This window comes from Helianthus annuus, chromosome 3 (genome assembly GCF_002127325.2).
Source record: "Helianthus annuus cultivar XRQ/B chromosome 3, HanXRQr2.0-SUNRISE, whole genome shotgun sequence".
Classification (NCBI taxonomy): Eukaryota; Viridiplantae; Streptophyta; class Magnoliopsida; order Asterales; family Asteraceae; genus Helianthus; species Helianthus annuus.
The window spans coordinates 21,052,016-21,070,935 of NC_035435.2; the positions used below are offsets into that span (position 1 = coordinate 21,052,016).

At 36.4% G+C, this 18,920-nt stretch overlaps 1 protein-coding gene across 1 annotated transcript; it reads right to left on the reverse strand.

Moving 5' to 3' along the window:
• Positions 1–14,365: 14,365 nt before the first annotated feature.
• LOC110931304 (disease resistance protein RUN1-like) lies at positions 14,366–15,424 on the reverse strand. Its single transcript, XM_022174703.2, has 2 exons — positions 14,958–15,424; positions 14,366–14,833 (listed from the first exon to the last, which is right to left on the reverse strand). The coding sequence occupies exons 1-2, from the start codon at positions 15,422–15,424 to the stop codon at positions 14,431–14,433; spliced, it is 870 nt and encodes a 289-aa protein (XP_022030395.1). The 3' UTR covers positions 14,366–14,430.
• Positions 15,425–18,920: the final 3,496 nt, after the last annotated feature.

An 18,920-nucleotide genomic window follows, 5' to 3' on the forward strand; every position in this document is an offset into this window, starting at 1 on the left:
TACTCGCAGACATCTCGATGTTCCTTTCCTCCTACTCCGAAACATGCACTGGAACAGGCTTGCCACTCCACCTACCCCTATCTTCTTCGGGGGGTGGATATACCGTCTCTTCAAGCACTTCATGAACATGCCCGATCTTTTGAAAAGAGCCCATGGTCGGGAAGAGTGGACATTCACATCTGCCGCTCCATGAACTTGATTTACGAAGCCGAAGACGGGTCAGTAAGCTTCCAAAGGGTCCAAGGGCATGCATGGAACCCGCAAGAGGTACTAGTCCTTCACGCTCCACAGTTCCAACCACCTCCTCAGTACCAACCCCACGGTGATCCGGGCCAATCCTCCTCACAAGGAGGCGGTTTTCCTAACTTCCAAAGTTTGCATGATTTGTTGCAGGAAAACCTCATGTGCACTAGGAATACCTACAACCTCGCCAACAACACGTACGCTCGGGTCGGAGCAATTGAAAGAAACATATCCGACATTCAGGATGACATTGGGAGCATCCGGGGGTACGTGGCGGGGCATGGAGGAGGAGGTGATGACGAGGACGAGGACATGGACTAGGCGGGAGGAGTGGAGGTGGAAGCAGCTGGTTGGTGATCCCACAGGTTAATCCTCTTTTCTATCAAACAATTTTCGGCCTGTGTGTCGAGTGTTGAACAATTTACTTTCCTTTAACTCTTTTTATTTTCTGCATTTGTTTTTCTTTTTAACTTAATGGTGTGGATGTTCAACTATGGTAATTTAGGATGTTTGCGATGGTTTGGTGTAGTGTTCATTGATAAAACAGGTACATACGAGGCTTAGAGTTCTAAATATTAGTACTACTAAAGCCAGGACAGGAAAACCGAAGCCAGAAACCTATTTTTCACCTTTGCAGACTGTCTACACGGGGTCGTGTTCAGCCAACACGCCCCCGTGCCCACTTCCCCAGAGCTGCTGTTTGTTTAAATCTACAGATTTTTTGCCAGACACGGGGTCGTGCCCAGCCGACATGCCCCCGTGTCCACCTTCTGTAAGTTTTCGTTACTGGCAATCTGGCCACGGGGTCGTGTTCGTCCGACACGGGGCCGTGTCCAGACGCCCAGTAACATAAATTTTGCTTTTTCACACCTTTTTACACATTCAGTCAACCTAAAAACTTATTTTTAGGACACATTGAGGACAATGTGTAATTTAAGTTTGGGGGGGGTGCTAAAACCTTGAATCTTGCAAGTCCTAATTAACAAGCCGTACACAAAACTCTATTGGAACCGCTAATCACCCCAAATTTTTTCAAAAAAAATTCATTTTTTTACTTGTCTAGGTTTAATTTGGGAATTTCAAATTCTAATAAGGTTATATTTTTACAAATTTACAACCGATAGCGTCATGATAAAAAGAACCAACATGGGAAAATTACGAAACGGCATGACAAGTTTAGTTAAAATTTGATTATATATACTTTATCACATAAAAACCCATTCCCACAAAAAGTAAGTTTTGAGCCTTTATCGAGCATACAAATACATATCTTTAAACTAAATGCTCATTTTGCGTTTCTTGTGTGAATAGCCGCTTGGTTCTTACGACTCTAGAACTTGCCACGATGATACATTCTCGGTCCTTACCAACTTAAACCCAAGTAAGTAAATGATCGAGGCATTAGGACTAACCATTTATTTTTACACCATTATTTTTCTTTTTTTTTTACCACCTACCCAAAATCCCACTAGTTAGCCCCTTTGAGCCTAAACCTTTTCATTTCTTAACCCAAACCAAACACCCTTTTACCCACCTAAACCCTTTTTTCATTTTAAACCCTTCATTTTAGTAACAAAGCTCGGTTTTTCTTATAACTTGGTTATGAAAGAAAAATGATGATAAAGCCAAAAGAAATAAACAAACAAGTTTATCAAAAATAACTTTGTTTGAAAGAAATGTTTCATCAAAATAAAAAGCTATGAAAAATAAAAAAGTTTTCCAAAAAAAACGTTTTTTACGCTTTTCGCCCTTTTACTAACCACTAACCCAACCACCCACCTTTAGCCTAAGCCTAACCCTTCACCCAAAAGTCCTCTTGATATTTACAAAGGTGTATAGTTAAAAAGGAGGAGGATTGATTGCTTGGCAAGTTTATGGTAGGAGTAAGTTCCAATATGCCGCTCTCGAGTGATTCACTAAAAATACATCTTCGGCCGAGTGTTGAGTGATCCCCCGTGAGGTGTGTGAACTTGTATATAAATGGAATTTTAAAAAAAGGCATGTTATGCCCTAATAAGTAATTTATCTTATGTAACGTTTTTAATAAATCATGACGAATAGGATTGTAAATAAATAAAAATAAAACTTAAAGAAGAATCTTGGAAATCCCGACACTCTATGACAAGCCCAAAAACCTTCTCTTCTACCCATTCCATTTGGGAGTGTAAAGCCACATTATAAAGAGTTTTACTTGAGGACAAGCAAAGATTCAAGTGTGGGGGTATTTGATGTGCACAAATGCGACATATAAATTACATCAATTGAGGCATAAAACTAACCCTTTTTTAGTACTAATTTGCAAAAAGTGTGTTTTTGTCATCCTTTTGTATTTTCAGGATTAAATGAGCTCAAATGAACAAAAGAAGCAAAAAGGCAGCTAAATTTGACATAAATACGAGAAAAGGAACAAACGTGGCATGCTCACTGAGCACGGGGGCGCGCCCAAGTGTCAGCAGAAAAGACAAAGCTGTAGAAGCTTCTATCACCCACCACGGGGGTGTGCCCACTGGACACGGGGTCGTGGTCAACTCTAAGATTCGCAGAATTTGATGAAATCTTGATAATACAGATACGCTTCTGCACACGGGGTCGTGCCCAGCGGACACGGGGGCGTGGTCAACTAATGCAGACAAACCGCAATTAATGAAGAAAGAGAGGAGGATGGACACGGGGTCGTGCCCGAGCTACTGTTCAGGCTATAAATAGGGGTGCTTGTCTCATTTGCAAACCATCCCTTGGCACACCACCTCTCTCACACTTCACCCACCACCCACCACCATCACAACACCATCATCCACCACCATCATCCATTGTCCATCATAGAGTGTGTGAGTCGTCTCGGGATCCAAGATTGATCGTAAGAGTTCTTGACAATCAAAAGCCATGTTCGCCTAAGTCTCTTACATCACTTGGTGAAGACAAGTGTTTAGTGTAATACTTTTTATTTTTAATCTTTTTGCACTTTTTATTTGGTTATGTATTAATGACTTTAATAACTAGTTTCTTATGTTGAAGGTGATTCTTCCTTATCGTTTGTCCGTGGTGTCTTGGCATTATTTTACTATCTATATAAAATAAAAGATTTTCACCATTCATATCTCCACGGTCTATATGGAGATATGTTGGCTACCTGGTCAGGGGTTATGGGAACGGTTTGGTAAGAGACTTGCCATTGTTCAGTGTATAGATCCTGCAAAGGACCTGGGTCAAATTTAATAGGACCCCCTTCAAACCCACCGGTATTGGATGGCGGGGGTCCAAACTATTTGACCCCCTCATAAGTAAGCTACTATTAAAACTTTAACCCGGCTACTTAGGACTGTATCCCTGCTGACTCAGACTACTCAGCCGAGGGTAACGTCACCTTCAAAAGAGGGGCCTACAACATTATGCATTAATAACTTAATTAATTATCTTTCAATAATCCAACCCTTTAGGATTGTATTCTTGCTGACTTAAACTACTGGGTTGAGGGTAACATCACCTTCAAAAGAGGGGCCTACTACAATAACTAAGATAATCTCTTAAAAAGTACAAAAGTGCGGAAATAATCAAAGATTACACTACACACGAGTCGGATCCAAGTGATTCATCTTGTCTATCTGTTTTTATTTTTATTTTATTTTTTAGCATTTTAGTTAGCTTTATTTTTCTAGTTTAAAAACCTTTTTTCTAACTTTTTGATTTGATTAGACATTAAGGATAAACCGGTACTAAAAGCTATTATGTCCTTGGACGACCTCGGTATCTTACCAACACTATACTACGTCTACGATGGGTGCACTTGCCCATATGTGTGTTTAGTGTTAGTAAATATCGTGTTTTATAAATTTAAAACTTGGCTAAAAAAGTATAAACGGGCTAAAAATATACATTAAAAACCTATAACATACAACACGCATCAATGACTTTGAAGTGAACCAAACACCTCTATTTATACCCTGCACAGAAGCCCAGACATGGCCCCGTGTCCATTAGGCACGGCCTCGTGTCCATCCTTCTTCTCTTTCGTGTCTGTTGGGCACGGCCCCGTGTGTAGAAGCGTATTTGTACTATCAAGATTTGCTTGGATTCTGCGAATCTTAGCGTTGACCACGGCCCCGTATCCGGTGGGCATACCCCCGTGTTGGGAAATAGAAGCTTCTACAACTTTGTCTTTTCTATAGACACTTGGGCAAGCCCCCGTGGGGCGTGTTCAGCCTTATGTTCTCTTATTTTTGCTTGGGAAGATGTTGTCGAGCGGTCGGACATGCCACGTTTATCCCTTTTCTTGTATTATTGTTAGATTTGGCTTCATTTTTGCTTCTTTTGTTCATTTAAGCTCTTTTAACCCTGAAAATACAAAAGGAATCACACTTTTTCCGACATAAGTACTAAAAGGGGTTAGTTTTATGCCTCATTTGATGTAATTTATATGTTGCATTTTACACACATCAGTGCTATTTATGTGTTACTTGTGCATGTTTATATTTGTTTTGTGGTGATTATTTGAAAACGCAATCGCAACTCTATCGCAACGCAATCTCATCGCAAACTCGAGATGTAAGGATTACTTTGATGATGTATATTAGTCAGGTTATTTGTGTAACTATTATTTAATTCTATCGCATCGCTTGCTCACAACGCATCGCAACGCTCAACGCACGAAACGAAAAGTCGAAAACCAACTCGCACCTACCATCCGATCGAACCGCTCTTCGACCCAACGCTGCACACCGCCTCACTCTCCCTTCACCTATAAATACCACCTGTCACATCATTGTTCATGATGTGACAGCTCTCTCGTCCGACCAGCACGTTCCAGCCCTCTTTTCTCTCGATTTCTCGCGATTCTTGTAAGTTTCTACCACAAATCTTGTACTTCTATGATCTACACACACTTTTACATCATTTTCACCATCAAATCTTAACTTTTAACCATGGAATCTACCTCATTTGGGGTGTTTTAGGATGATTTCATCATGGGTTCTCATGAACTTCAAAGAGTGACCTCATACCACCAAGAACAACTCAGATCTAAGAGATTCCAACATGTTTAAACACTGATTTCGTCATAATCTAAACATTTTCCAACTGATTTCCACTTTTCTTCATCATTCTCAACTTTTCACATAAAAACCGATGGAATCCGAGCTCGTTCAGACCTTCTACTCGTTCTATAGTAAAGTGTTGGACTGAGAATGGGTTTCTATCGGGGAAGACAACCGATTCACAGGTTGAACATGAAGTACCATCAAGAACAGCTAACTGATCAGACGGGGTGATTCCCATCCGATCGGATGACTTGGGCTTGGTGGAGTTTCCATTGTCTAACACGTTGTCATACCATCTCGGTCAAACCGCAAACTTTTTAGAGTTAACAAAATTTTGCAAGTTCCAAAAGGAACAAGTTGCTGAATGGACTGCCATCCGATCGAACGAAAATCCGAGCGGATGACTAGTGGCTTTTCAACACTTTAACAATTTTCACAAAATGTAAAGAAGGTCAGTTTCAGCGAACCGCCATCCAATCGGACGACCATCCGTCCGGATGACCATCCGGCCGGATGACCTGAATTGTAGAAACACTTCTTTGTTTTGAAAATGCTACAACGAAACTTCAAAGTCACATCATCCATCCCAAACGGATCACCCTCCGAGCGAATGGCCATCCGTCCGGATGACCATCCGTCCGGACGGTCATCCGATCGGATGACAATCCGTCACTTGTTTCACACGACACCATTTTACGCACTGTTCATCACTTATGCCATCGTTCTGTATTCAGGCTAATCTCTCAGCGCTCCCTTCAATCCAAGCTTGTATTTATTCATTTAAACACGAACTGTGAGTATACTCGATCCCTTTTTGCTTTACGCACTTTTGGGTGTTACATACGTTACGTATACCAAATCACATCGATCACACAACACACATTTTATACGCTAACCACTCTCGCATGTTATACATGTTATTCGATGAATGCCTGTATGTTATGTTTACGCAGTGATTGTTTCCTGGCACCTTAGCAACGATAGTACTATAGTTTGGACTCAGCACCTGTCGTGGACGGGGGTTGCTAAGGTTATATCTTCACGTGTCAAAGTGGTGATATGTGTTGCGCACTCTACAACTCACAGTAACGTCTGTGCACATTTCATTGTCGATAACCTACTAGCTTCACTTTACTACATGTTACATGCTGGTTATGTGTAACTCGCTTTCGCTATTTACTATACTATTAAACTTGTATGCTCACCTGTACACTATGTGTATTGACTTTTATTTTAACGTATGTGACAGATGTTTGAGATGCTAGGATGCTTGCTATGTGGAATCAAGTTAGGAAGAGTCTAGAAACAAATAATTAATATTTTGAGTTGTCGGAACAATGATTTGTCTTGAGATATCTATGTCTGTAATAACTGTTTTATTTTGATAAGTTATGGTATGGGACATAATGTCAATTATCTGGTAAATTAGTTGTTATGGAATTCTCCTGGACAATCTGTTTCGCTCAGTTCCGCGCCCTGATGTTTCCACCAACAGTTGGGGTGTGGCATGGGTCGTTTGGTATCATCAAGAATTGTGACTTCTATTTCTCGATGATTCGGAATTGATTGAGCTCCCTCTGAAACAGTTACTGATTTTGGTTTCCAAATCTATTTTTGTTTTCATTTTTAACATTTGATTTAACAGATTGTGTTTGGACAACCATAGGTTTTAACACCTTTTCAAATTCTTTTCGTTGTTTTCTTTTTCTATTTCAATTTTCTTTGTTTTTGAAACCGAAAGTCTTGTTTCGGTGAAACATATTGTGATCAGTAAGAGTTTCCATAATGGACATCAACTTTTGCCTTTCCTTTCGTGAGATATAGACAGTTTCTGACAATGTGTCCATACCCACCGCATTCAAAGCATGATCTTCGCTCAATAAACCTCGGAGTATCATGATGGTGATAACTTGATGATGAACTTCGTGATCTCGAGGTACTTGGTCCTACATCACAACAATTTGTGTGTTACGTGTAGTTGTTCTGACTATTTCTTTTCAAAATTTGAACTTGTTTACCAAAATCTGTGTTGGGTTTGTTTTTAAAAGATTCATTTTTGTCAGTCCCTTGAGACTCGACGAAGTTTATCTTTTGAATTTTCTTTTTGTTCTGAGCTCTTTTGCACTTTCTCTTTCCTTGATAAGCGTGATTTTGCTTTTGTTAATCTGAAAGTTTTTTTATTTCCATATTGTTTTCGAACTTCAGCTTTTGGGATAGGAGTACACTGAGTTACTACAAATCTTGGGCTCGACTTTCCAAAAAACTTACTGGTTGAACCCTGAAACACTTTATCAATTAAGGATTGATTGACATTTTTAATCGGAAAATCTTTCTTTGAGTAAACTTTGTCTGAACCAATCAACGTATAAAGCAAGTTCGCGCTTTCACAGGTCTCACCATAAGTTTCAGCATTCTTAACAGGAGCAGTCACACACGGTTTTGCTGGAGGATTACAGAAAATGTGATTCTTGAGAGGTATGTTTGCCACTTTTGTCGTCGTGTTTGAGTGCTTAGGTTCGTCCTCATTCGACTCATCATCCGAACTATCACAATCCTCAATAATGACTTGAGGATCCTGATTCTGTGCGGTTGTGGATTCTTTAATATCAGCTAATTAAGCTTGATTAGAGGATACGTCCATGTTGAATCCGAGTCCAGTTGCGAATTACATAATGTCTAAAGAAACCGATGGCTCAAAATGAGGCATATCCTCCTCATCAGGCAACTTGGTATAATTGTGTCTAATTGGCGGAGGCCACTTTTGATACCCAAAGCATTTCACATTACTTTTCTTCTTTTGTAGGTGTATGATGTGATCCAACAGATATCGTGAGTTGGAATAGCTATCCAACTTAAGCTGGATCGCATCACTTTCACACTTTGCACGGGCTAATTCATTTTTTGTTTCCTCGAGCATGTTAATGTAATTTTTAATGGTTGTTTGCTTTCTCGAAATAGTTTTCGTTAACTCAGAAACGTCTTTCTTTAAGATCTCAATGATGGTTTTAAATTCCTTTTCGTGTCGTTTTAAAACCATGTTAGTCTCTGTGCATTTTGAAAGATCGACAATCAAGTGTTGATAGTGGTTAAATGTTAATTCAAATTTACTTTCTAACTCAGACAGTTTACCTTCTAACTCATAACATTTATTGCATTTAACACACTTAGAACACATAGAGTTATCGACACATACCCGACTGAATTCACCCTCAAACATTGACCCATCTACCTTAGAATCAACAACCTCTCTCGATGGACCTTCTGATCCATCCGCTCTTGAACTTGAACATTCTTCATCTGAACTCCCGTCGTATCCCGAACTGTCACCATTTCCCGAAGATTCACCATCATTGACATTCTTGACAATTTCAACATAAAATGTTGTTCTTGTTTGACCATCATTCCCCAAATGTACGGTCCGATCACAATCGACAGTAGGTTTAGCCCAGTAATCGATTTTTGGTTGTGGAAGGTTATTTGGCAGCATAAGAGACTGAACCCAAGATGGTGCTAAACCCTTTTGCGTATAAGTATTGTCCACATTTGAATCTGGAATCCAACCATACAGATTTGTTGTCATTTTATGTTTACTCTGCGGTGTTGCACTACTAATGCGACCACAATTTCCAAAATACATCTCTGCTTTTGTGGAGGAGGATAATTTGAGAATGGAAGTCCTAAACACATTTGAGCCCATGTCGAAGAATGGCATTGTTATGGAGGGTTTGCGTTCTTTGACCAATCCCACGGGTTGATTGCCATTTTATTAGAAAAATTATAAACTTAGCGAAAAATTTACTAAAATTCAAAAACACACTTCTATCAAACAGACTTTTGGTTCACGACCCACTTAATTAAGACGAATCTCGCATAACCAAACATAATGGGCAAAGTAAACTATTGGACTTCTTAACTGATTTTTTTAATCAATAATGGGGTTGGGTTTAAAAGTCCAAGCAATGAAATGATGGGCCAGTCGAAATAACAAAATCAAACGATTGCGGGCATGTCAAAAACTTGTGATACATAAAATGGACTCGTAAGAATTTAATCAAGTGAAATAATGGGTCTGAATTTTGTGGTTTGAAAATAACTCAAAATGGACTTTTGCTCAAAATGGACTCACGCTTCACGCTGACTTTAGAGTTTTTTTTTAAAATGGAAGGGGACTATGATGTTTGAAATATTCAACGAAGGTGGTTTATTTCTAGGGAAAATTACTAAAGTGGCCGTTTGACTAAGCCATTTTCCAAAATAGCCATTTGACCGGGCATAATGCACCCTCCCATCAAAGTGAACTCCCATATTTATGCACCTTCAATCCAACCACCAGCTAGCCGACACGTGTCCCTGAAGCCTGAACCGGCTTTATGCCGCGTCGCCTGGCAGCCGAGCCGCTTCCCCCCCAAGCCAAGCCGCTTCACCGCCTGCCCACAAGTACAAGCCATGCCGCCTAATTTACAAGCCAAGCCGCGTAAAGTACAAGCCGAGCCGCGACAGTTGCATTTTTTAAAAAATATCAAAATATATAAAAAAACATCAAAAAAATATCAAAAAACATCAAAAAATATAAAAAAAAATCCAAAAATATCAAAATACTCTTTCTCTCCATATATTTAATAACTCGGTTGAATATTGTGAATAATAGAATTCATTTTTTTTATCTCTTTTCTCTTTATTTTTTATCAATTATTAATTTAATAATTTAATATTTTATTAAATTAAATAAACTAATATTTTAATAAATTATTTTTTGGTTAACAAGGTTAGTAGAAAACTAACCTAGTTAGTAGATCCTTTAATACATTCAAAATAGTCCAAGTAGGTTAGTTTTTATAAAAGAAACCACTAACTGAGTTAGAAAACTCAGTTACTTCAGTTAAGAGTCAAAAAAAAAAAGAAACAAAAAGGGGGTCCTTCTGTTCGGACCGGCCCTATGCGTGACTCGAACCCGCGCCGCTATGTTACAATCAAAGTGTCTTAGCCAGTTTTTCCTCCAGGCAGAAGCTGATAGGATACCCAAATTAATTCCTTTTATATGTTAATTCCTTTTATAACTAGGTTATTTTGAATGTATTAAAGGATCTACTAACTAGGTTAGTTTTCTACTAACCTTGTTAACCAAAAAATAATTTATTAAAATATTAGTTTATTTAATTTAATAAAATATTAAATTATTAAATTAATAATTGATAAAAAAATAAAGAGAAAAGAGATAAAAAATGAATTCTATTATTCACAATATTCAACCGAGTTATTAAATATATGGAGAGAAAGAGTATTTTGATATTTTTGGATTTTTTTTTATATTTTTTGATGTTTTTTGATATTTTTTTGATGTTTTTTTATATATTTTGATATTTTTTAAAAAATGCAACTGTCGCGGCTCGGCTTGTACTTTACGCGGCTTGGCTTGTAAATTAGGCGGCATGGCTTGTACTTGTGGGCAAGCGGTGAAGCGGCTTGGCTTGGGGGGGAAGCGGCTCGGCTGCCAGGCGACGCGGCATAAAGCCGGTTCAGGCTTCAGGGACACGTGTCGGCTAGCTGGTGGTTGGATTGAAGGTGCATAAATATGTGAGTTCACTTTGATGGGAGGGTGCATTATGCCCGATTAAATGGCTATTTTGGAAAATGGCTTGGTCAAACGAACACTTTGATAATTTTCCCTTATTTCTATTGTTGTTAGCTGCCAACTTTCATTCAATGTTGCGTCACATATGACTTTCGTTAGTTTTGTCAGATGAGACAAAAATTCTGCACATGTCAGAGGACAATACACAGGTCTGCTCCACTAGGTCACCTAATGAGAAGGTGGGGTCTATTCGCACACGCCCTTAGTCTATTTAAACACTCCAAAGCGCCCCGCTATGACCAAAGCTGGGCGCTTTGGTGTAAAGTCAACAGACAAGGTCTGACAGGTTCAGTCCTTGTCTGTTGACTTTACATCAAAGCGCCCCGCTTTGGCCTAAGCTGGGCGCTTTGGTTTTTTTTTTTTTTTTCAAAACGCCCCGCTTTGGCCTAAGCTGGGCCCTTTGGTTTTTTTTTTTTTTTTTTTTTTTTTTTTTTTTTTTTTTTTTTTTTTACATTTTAGGCGTATTTTTGACTGGTGACTGTTCTACGTTTAAGTTCAAATTTTACATTTTTGGTCCAAATTTTACAATATTTAATTTGTTTGTGCACATATATCTAAAGGTGAAGTCTCATCTCAATATTTAATTTGTTGAGTCATCTCACTGTCATGTACAACCCTTTCCAACTCTTTGACTAGTCCCATCCGTGCTATAGTATACATCCGTGCTATAGTCTCATCTAAAGGTGAAGTCTCATCTCAATATTTAGCAGTTCTTGTGGGCTCCACAATGCCACTTGCCACAATGAAATATAGTATACATTAGGGTGTAGGGAGTGGTTAGACAATTGAAAGTGGTAAACTTCAAAATTAACCAATGAGAGTGTGCCACGTCATTCAGTCATAAGTGTTTAAACTATGGTAGCGTTTGGAATGATCCATTTCATTCCATTGTCCATTCCATTACCTCGTTCATTCCATTCCCTCATTCATTCCATTACCACATACCAAACATACCCTATGTTGAAAAGGGTTGGCAATGGTTAGACACTTGGTGAAGTGGTAAACTTTTTTTAAAAAAAAGGTGTGATTGGTTAAAGATGGCATGGACCCCACTACCGACGGAGCTTAAATGAGTTCTTGTTAACATTTTTTGAAAAACAAAATTCATCTATAATGCCGACACGAAAAATTAATATGTTTGAAATATAACTGCTAGCTATATTTGACTAATATAGTAAGATGATAGCTAGTCTACCTTTTTAATGTATTAGATCCCAACATTATTTAGTGAAATCTTCTAGTTTATATAATGGTTAAGTGCTTTTAGTGGCGAAGCTTGAGATTTCTAACTGGGGGGCGGAAGTCACCGTACCTAAAATTTCTATAAAACTAGGGGGTCGGAAACGTATATACCCAAAAATTTCTATACGAAATACATACTCTCAACTACTGAACGAAAAGTTAAATGTGTTTAATAATATTGACGTTAATTCTTTTACAATCCAAAAGTACGTTTGTGTTTGTTCAATATATGCGTTACATCACGTTAAAAACCGAATGTCACCGACACGACCCAATCAGATTCAATACGCACTTGTACGACCCAAAATGACAATATACATCATAATACTACAATTAATGAAAAAATACGTCATATACATGTACGGTAGGCGGCTGATACACATAAAACTACTCATAGGAGTACTTGTGCTTTCAAATCAAAATGATACGATATAATGGAATACGACATCACACGTAACCGATTTGATTCGGAACTTGCAGTATAGTCCATATATATTAAAAAATGATGTATAATGGAAAAAGCGTAAAATTTAGGCTATTATCGACGCGTTTGTGAATTAAAAACAATTTTAAAAAATTAAAAAAAGACCCTAAGCGCTGCGCTTTGACCTAAGAGGGGCGCTTTGCCCCAAAATGTAAAAAAAAAAAAAAAAAAAAAAAAAAAAAAAAAAACCAAAGCGCCCAGCTTAGGCCAAAGCGGGGCGCTTTGATGTAAAGCAACAGACAAGGTCTGACCGGTTCAGACCTTGTCTGTTGACTTTACACCAAAGCGCCCCTCTTTGGCCATAGCGGGGCGCTTTGGGGTGTGAAAATAATTTTGGCCGTGTGTGAATAGCATGGTCCAATGAGAATCCAACAAAAAATGGAGATTTGTGATTTTCACCTTAAAAAAAGTTAATAGTCAAAATGGTCTCTGAGGTTTGTTCACTTTTCCCATTTTAGTTCAAAATCCAAATCTTTTAAATCTGGATCCCTGAGGTTTGCATTTTGTTGCTATTTTAGTCCAAATTTCAAAAAAGTCTAATTTTGTCAGGATTTCTTACTGAATTTTGTCTTCTTCCTCATTTTTCATAAGGGCAAAATTGTCATTATAGATTATTATAAACTAATTTATATTAAAAAAAATAAAAAAAAGACTCAAAGAACTTTAAATAACCCTAATAGATCAAAACCTCTCACCTTCCCCCATCATCTTCTTCCTCAGACTTGTTTCCCTTCCCCTAATCGAAAATCGAACCCTAACAATGGATGACAACGAAGACCGGAACTGGTGCATCCGAAGAGAAGGCACAACGTTTAATCTGAGGAAGAAGATGATGGGGGAATGTGAGAGGTTTTGATCGATTAGAATTATTTAAAGTTCTTTGAGGTTTTTTTTATTTTTTTAATATAAATTAGTTTATAATAATCTATAATGACAATTTTGCCCTTATGAGAAATGAGGAAGAAGACAAAATTCAGTAAGAAATCCTGACAAAATTAGACTTTTTTGAAATTTGGACTAAAATGACAACAAAATGCAAAACTCAGGGACCCAGATTTAAAAAATTTGGATTTTGAACTAAAGTGGCAAAAGTGAGTAAACCTCAGGGACCATTTTGGCTATTAACTCCCTTAAAAATCAACAAAACTTGCGTTTTTAAATTTCTTAATCGTTTTTAACAAGTCTTAGTAACAAACTTCAACCGATAACATTAGATTTATTAGTTTTAATCCGTATTTTTCATCCAACAAAACTGGGTTCTGAGTTTTTGTTCAAGAATCCTTCAAAACTCACTTAAAAACCTCACTAACAACTCAGTTTTCAACAAGAAATCGAGCCTTACGCTCAGATACCACTTGTAGGTCCCTGATACGGATCGTCGGACGAATGTGATTTCTTGTTTCGGATGTCGTAGCGATTGCGGAATCCAAGCTACGACACAAAACGAGCGAGAGAATAAACAATACGCAAAGATATCAACGATTAACGGTTTCGTGTATTGATTTCGACAGAGTTTCGGTAGAAGATTCGACTAATACAAAGCAAACCGACAACTCTCTCACTACACACTCTCTCTCAAGCTCATTCAAGCTCTCATAGAAACAGAGTATCTGCTGGTATTTATAGCCCATACAAGCAGACTTACATCGAAAAACAATAAACAAAATCGAAACACAATGTAATAGAGCTGGACATCGAAATAGCTTGTCATATGTATCGATATGGGCTATTTCGATAACTCTAATTCGATATGTATAGACAAAACAGAAGACCACATGCTTCTATTTCGATCCTTTCTATTTCGATATATTTGTGTATTTCGATGTATGCATTTCAGATTGATAATTTTTGCATTTCAATATTGCATGTGATGATGTCATGATATCATCAATATTCAACTGAATCATTCTCGTGTCTTCGTCATTTGTGTGTGGTTCTCCGGTTCGCACGACGGAGGAATGTCGCGGCGTCGGTCTTGAACCGAACCGAACCGAACCAAGCCACATCCACACAAAGTGCATCAACACTCCCATTCCACAAATTGCTAATACGTTGTTGCAGGGCTCATCTTTCAACCAGGAATTGATATATATAGCTCGAATCTCCACTCCAGTTAGATTGCTTAGTCTACTAGTAAGTTTCATAGCTTGTTGATTGTTAATTGTATCAACAATATCTGCAATGAATTTTGTTTCAGACCTGGAACAAAAGAAGCACAAATTTAACAATAAGCACAAATTCCTTTTCCGTTTGAAAATTCAACAACACCCATAATCAAAGTTAACTAGCATGAGATTCTAGTTGCATTATTGGAAAATCGTACCCTGAAGCAACCATTCCTTTCAAATTGGCAGCCTCCGTTAGGGCTGACTTCCACCTATTTACATCGACTTCTATCCACTTTGACCGTTCTATGGCAAAACATCCTCGTTGGTTCCTGACATCAGAGGGATCAACATGATAAAATACTGCCAAAACGAAATGATTGTTCGTCCTCTTTTGTTCGAGGATCAACGAAAGCTCCTCAAGGCACCATCTGGATTTGGCATAGTTTTCTGACAATACAATCACTGAAGCCTTTGAATTTTCGATTGCTTTAACAATTTCGGGTTCTAAGTATGATCCTCTTTTGATGTCATCATCATCCCTAAATGTACGAATTCCTGCTCGTTTTAATGCTTCATAGAGATGATCTGTAAATGAATGACGAGTATCTTCACCTCTAAAGCTTAGGAAAACATCAAACCTTGTACGGTTTGGGCGTGAAAAACCCACGCAAGTAAAGGCCATTAAAATTATTGAGAATGTAATTAGATTTGGCAAGACAAGTGGTTAACGGTAGTATATAAGGGATGAAAAGTCATTGTCATTTCCGTCAAATTCCAATATTCAAAAGCTCACATGTATTTCATCGTTATCTCCAGAGAACAAATATTCTATCATAAAAGTCGGAGAACACAATGGAAACTTGTTGACAAGTAATACAAAAAAAAAAATAATAATAAATAAAATACGCATACATTATACAGTAAAGTTGTCACCTTTCTTGTTAAAGAAATAAAATATTTTAGATAAGACCTATAGTTGAATGGAAATAGTCAACTCATCTATAAATATGGTGGAGGGGAAGGATTCTCATAGCAAAGTATTAGTGGTTCTTCCAATTTCGTTTTTTTCCGTCTAAATCGGGCCTCGTGGCAACTGATACATGGATGAAGTGGTTCCCCGTACAACTTGCATGTAGTAGAGCCGCAAAATATAGTAAAATTTGTCATCCTGCACAAACACAGCTCAACTACCTGCGTAAATCACGATATAAAAAAATAGAGAGAAAAATATTTTTGGGTATATTTATTTTTTTATTAAAAAGCAAGAACAACTAACTACTAACTAACTAACACTAAGCGCACTAATTCCCCGGCAACGGCGCCATTTTGACGACTGTCGTAAGGGTCATGCAAAAACCTAATTAAACTACGTAGATAGCGTAAGTAGGGTATCGTATCCACGGGGAATTTGTGGTTAGTGTTAAATAAATTAATTAAAACTAAATTATCTAAATTGGGGGTTTGTTTGTAGATTTAAAAGAAAACACAATTTGTCACGAAAAGTGTTATCAATATAAAAAAGAAGTAACCTCCACCCGAAATCCCGAATACCCGTTTTAATATAAAAATCCGTTTTCTGATTCAAAACATCACATAGACATTGCCTCGGAATTAATGAATTTGATTAGTTAATAGGGATAGTTTTTAAGATTCACTATGCAACCTAATAACCCGTTTGATTGTATCAATTACCCACCAATTTACCAACCCGCTAACAACGCAAGAAAGTTGCCAATACGCTTAATAAATGAAAAGTAATTCAAACACAAGAAACGTATACCAATAATCCAACACAAGTGGTCAAGATATACCAGTTTACAAGAATCAGAAAAAACGAATAATTAAGTCAAACCGCATAAACGTTCATCCAGGCAGAAGTCACGAGGAGTTTTAGCCGCTCGTAGTTATCATCGCCGCGTCGGTTGTCATCCCGAGTTGGTTAGATTCCAAAGTGTGAGAAGTGTATTATAACACTATATATAATACTATATAACACCATATAAACACCGTATAACAATATGTAACACCATATAATACCATATAACACTATGTAACACTATATATCATTATATAACAAATATAACACTATAGGTTGTCTGATAGCATGTCTATGATAGATGTTTAGTGTTATATTTGTTATATAATGATATATAGTGTTACATAGTGTTATATGGTATTATATGGTGTTACATATTGTTATACGGTGTTTATATGGTGTTATATAGTATTATATATAGTGTTATAATACACTTCTCACACTTTAGGCCCTTTTTACACTATCCTTACCCTAATCTTATATTAGTATACTAAATATATATATTTAAATAATAATGATTAATATCTATAAAACTATGAAAAATAACTAAATTATATATATATATATATATATATATATATATATATATATATAGGCTAAAGCTAGGTAGAAAACCCTCCATTTTGAGAAAACCCTAGAAAACCCAACCTCCCGACCTTTTTTTTTTTTGAAAAAAATAACACGTGTAATTTACATGTTTTTAAGAGTTTTGGGCCAAAAAAAAACAAAAAAGCGCTGAAGGAATGTTTTTTTTAAAAAGAAAAAAAACAAATTTCAGCAAGTTTCAGCCTTTTTTGCCTAACACATGTTAGTCACTCGGAGTTTGCTGAAATTTGTTTATTTTTTTTAAAACATCCCTTCGGCGCTTTTTTGTTTTTTTTTTTTGGCCAAAAACTCTTAAAAACTTGTATATTACATGTGTTATTTTTTTCAAAAAAAAAAAGTCGGGAGGTTGGGTAAAAATGAGGGGAATTTTGAGTTTCCAAAGTTTTCTAAAAACATAAGGGTTTTCTATATAGCCCTCCCCTATATATATATATATATATATATATATATATATATATATATATATATATATATATATAGGGGAAGGTTCAAATGAAAACCACTAGTTATTGTGAAAACTCGAAAACTAATTAAAAAAAGCCAAAAAAACATACAAAAAAATTTTTTTTTTAATTTTTTTTTTTGCAATAAAAATTTCGCAGGTTTTTTAATATAAAAAAAAATTTCAAAAAAAAATTTTTTTTGTGTAGTGCACATGTGTAATACTGCACATATGTATGTGTACTACACATGTGCACTACACAAATTTTTTTTTTTTTTTTTTGAAAAAAAGTTTTTTTTATATATAAAAACTAGCGATTTTTATAAAAAAAAAAATTGAAAAAAAAAATTTTGTGTGTTTTTTAGGCTTTTTTTAGTTAGTTTTCGAGTTTTCACAATAAAAGTGGTTTTCATTTGAACCATCCCCTATATATATATATAGGGTAGGGTTCTAGAGTAAACAATAGTTAAGTTGTGAACAAAGTGAACAGATCATAGCCCTTCATTTGTTAGATGATGAAAATTAATGGTAATGGCAAACTTGTAAATATTTTATGAAATATAATAAAGAAATCAGGTTGATAAGGGCATTAACGTAAATGTGTACTAAATCTAATTTTAGGAACCAGAGGAAAATGAAGAGGTTTTGTTTAGTATTTCAAAGATTTTGTTTAATATTTCGCTTAAAAAATTATATGTAATGTTTATGTAAATGAATAAGGGTTGTATGCAATCTTTATGCTGTACACTTGTGTATATCGGTAACAATAGTTATAAATAAACTTTGTGTACACATTCGTATAGTAGGGTTATATGTGTATCCACATAAGTATAGCAAGTCACAATAGTTATAAATACACTATGTGTACACATATGTATAGCAGGGTTGTATGTGAAAACACATATGTATAATGGTATTGTAAATGAATAACCTCATAATTAGAAAAAAAAAATAGGATGATTAATAATAACTTCGAATATAGTAGATGAAGATATAATATAATCTTTGAAATAATCAATGGAGATCTTCTAATTTATCATCGTAAGTTAGCACAAAAAGGTGGGGATGATAACAAAAATTACGAATATACTGGATTGACAGAGGATCATAAAAAATCTTCTAAAAGTTCCGAAAATAAAGGAGAGAGTAACTGCAAATCATTAAAGAATCATAAAAAATCTTCTAAAACAATCCAAAAAAAGGAGTCAGTAAATGCCAATCACTATAGAAAATTAATTAAAAAAAGATTAAATGTAGAATTACAATCCTAACCTTTGCATCATCTAATCAAATGAACGATTGAGATTGGTTCAC

What these genes read in the sequence shown, in the direction of transcription:
- LOC110931304 (XM_022174703.2), bottom strand. Translation starts at nt 15,424, where the DNA reads ATGGCCTTTACTTGCGTGGGTTTTTCACGCCCAAACCGTACAAGGTTT. An exon ending in AAAGGAATGGTTGCTTCAGG is followed by an intron (nt 14,834 to 14,957) that starts GTACGATTTTCC and finishes CTTTTGTTCCAG; the next exon opens with GTCTGAAACAAAATTCATTG.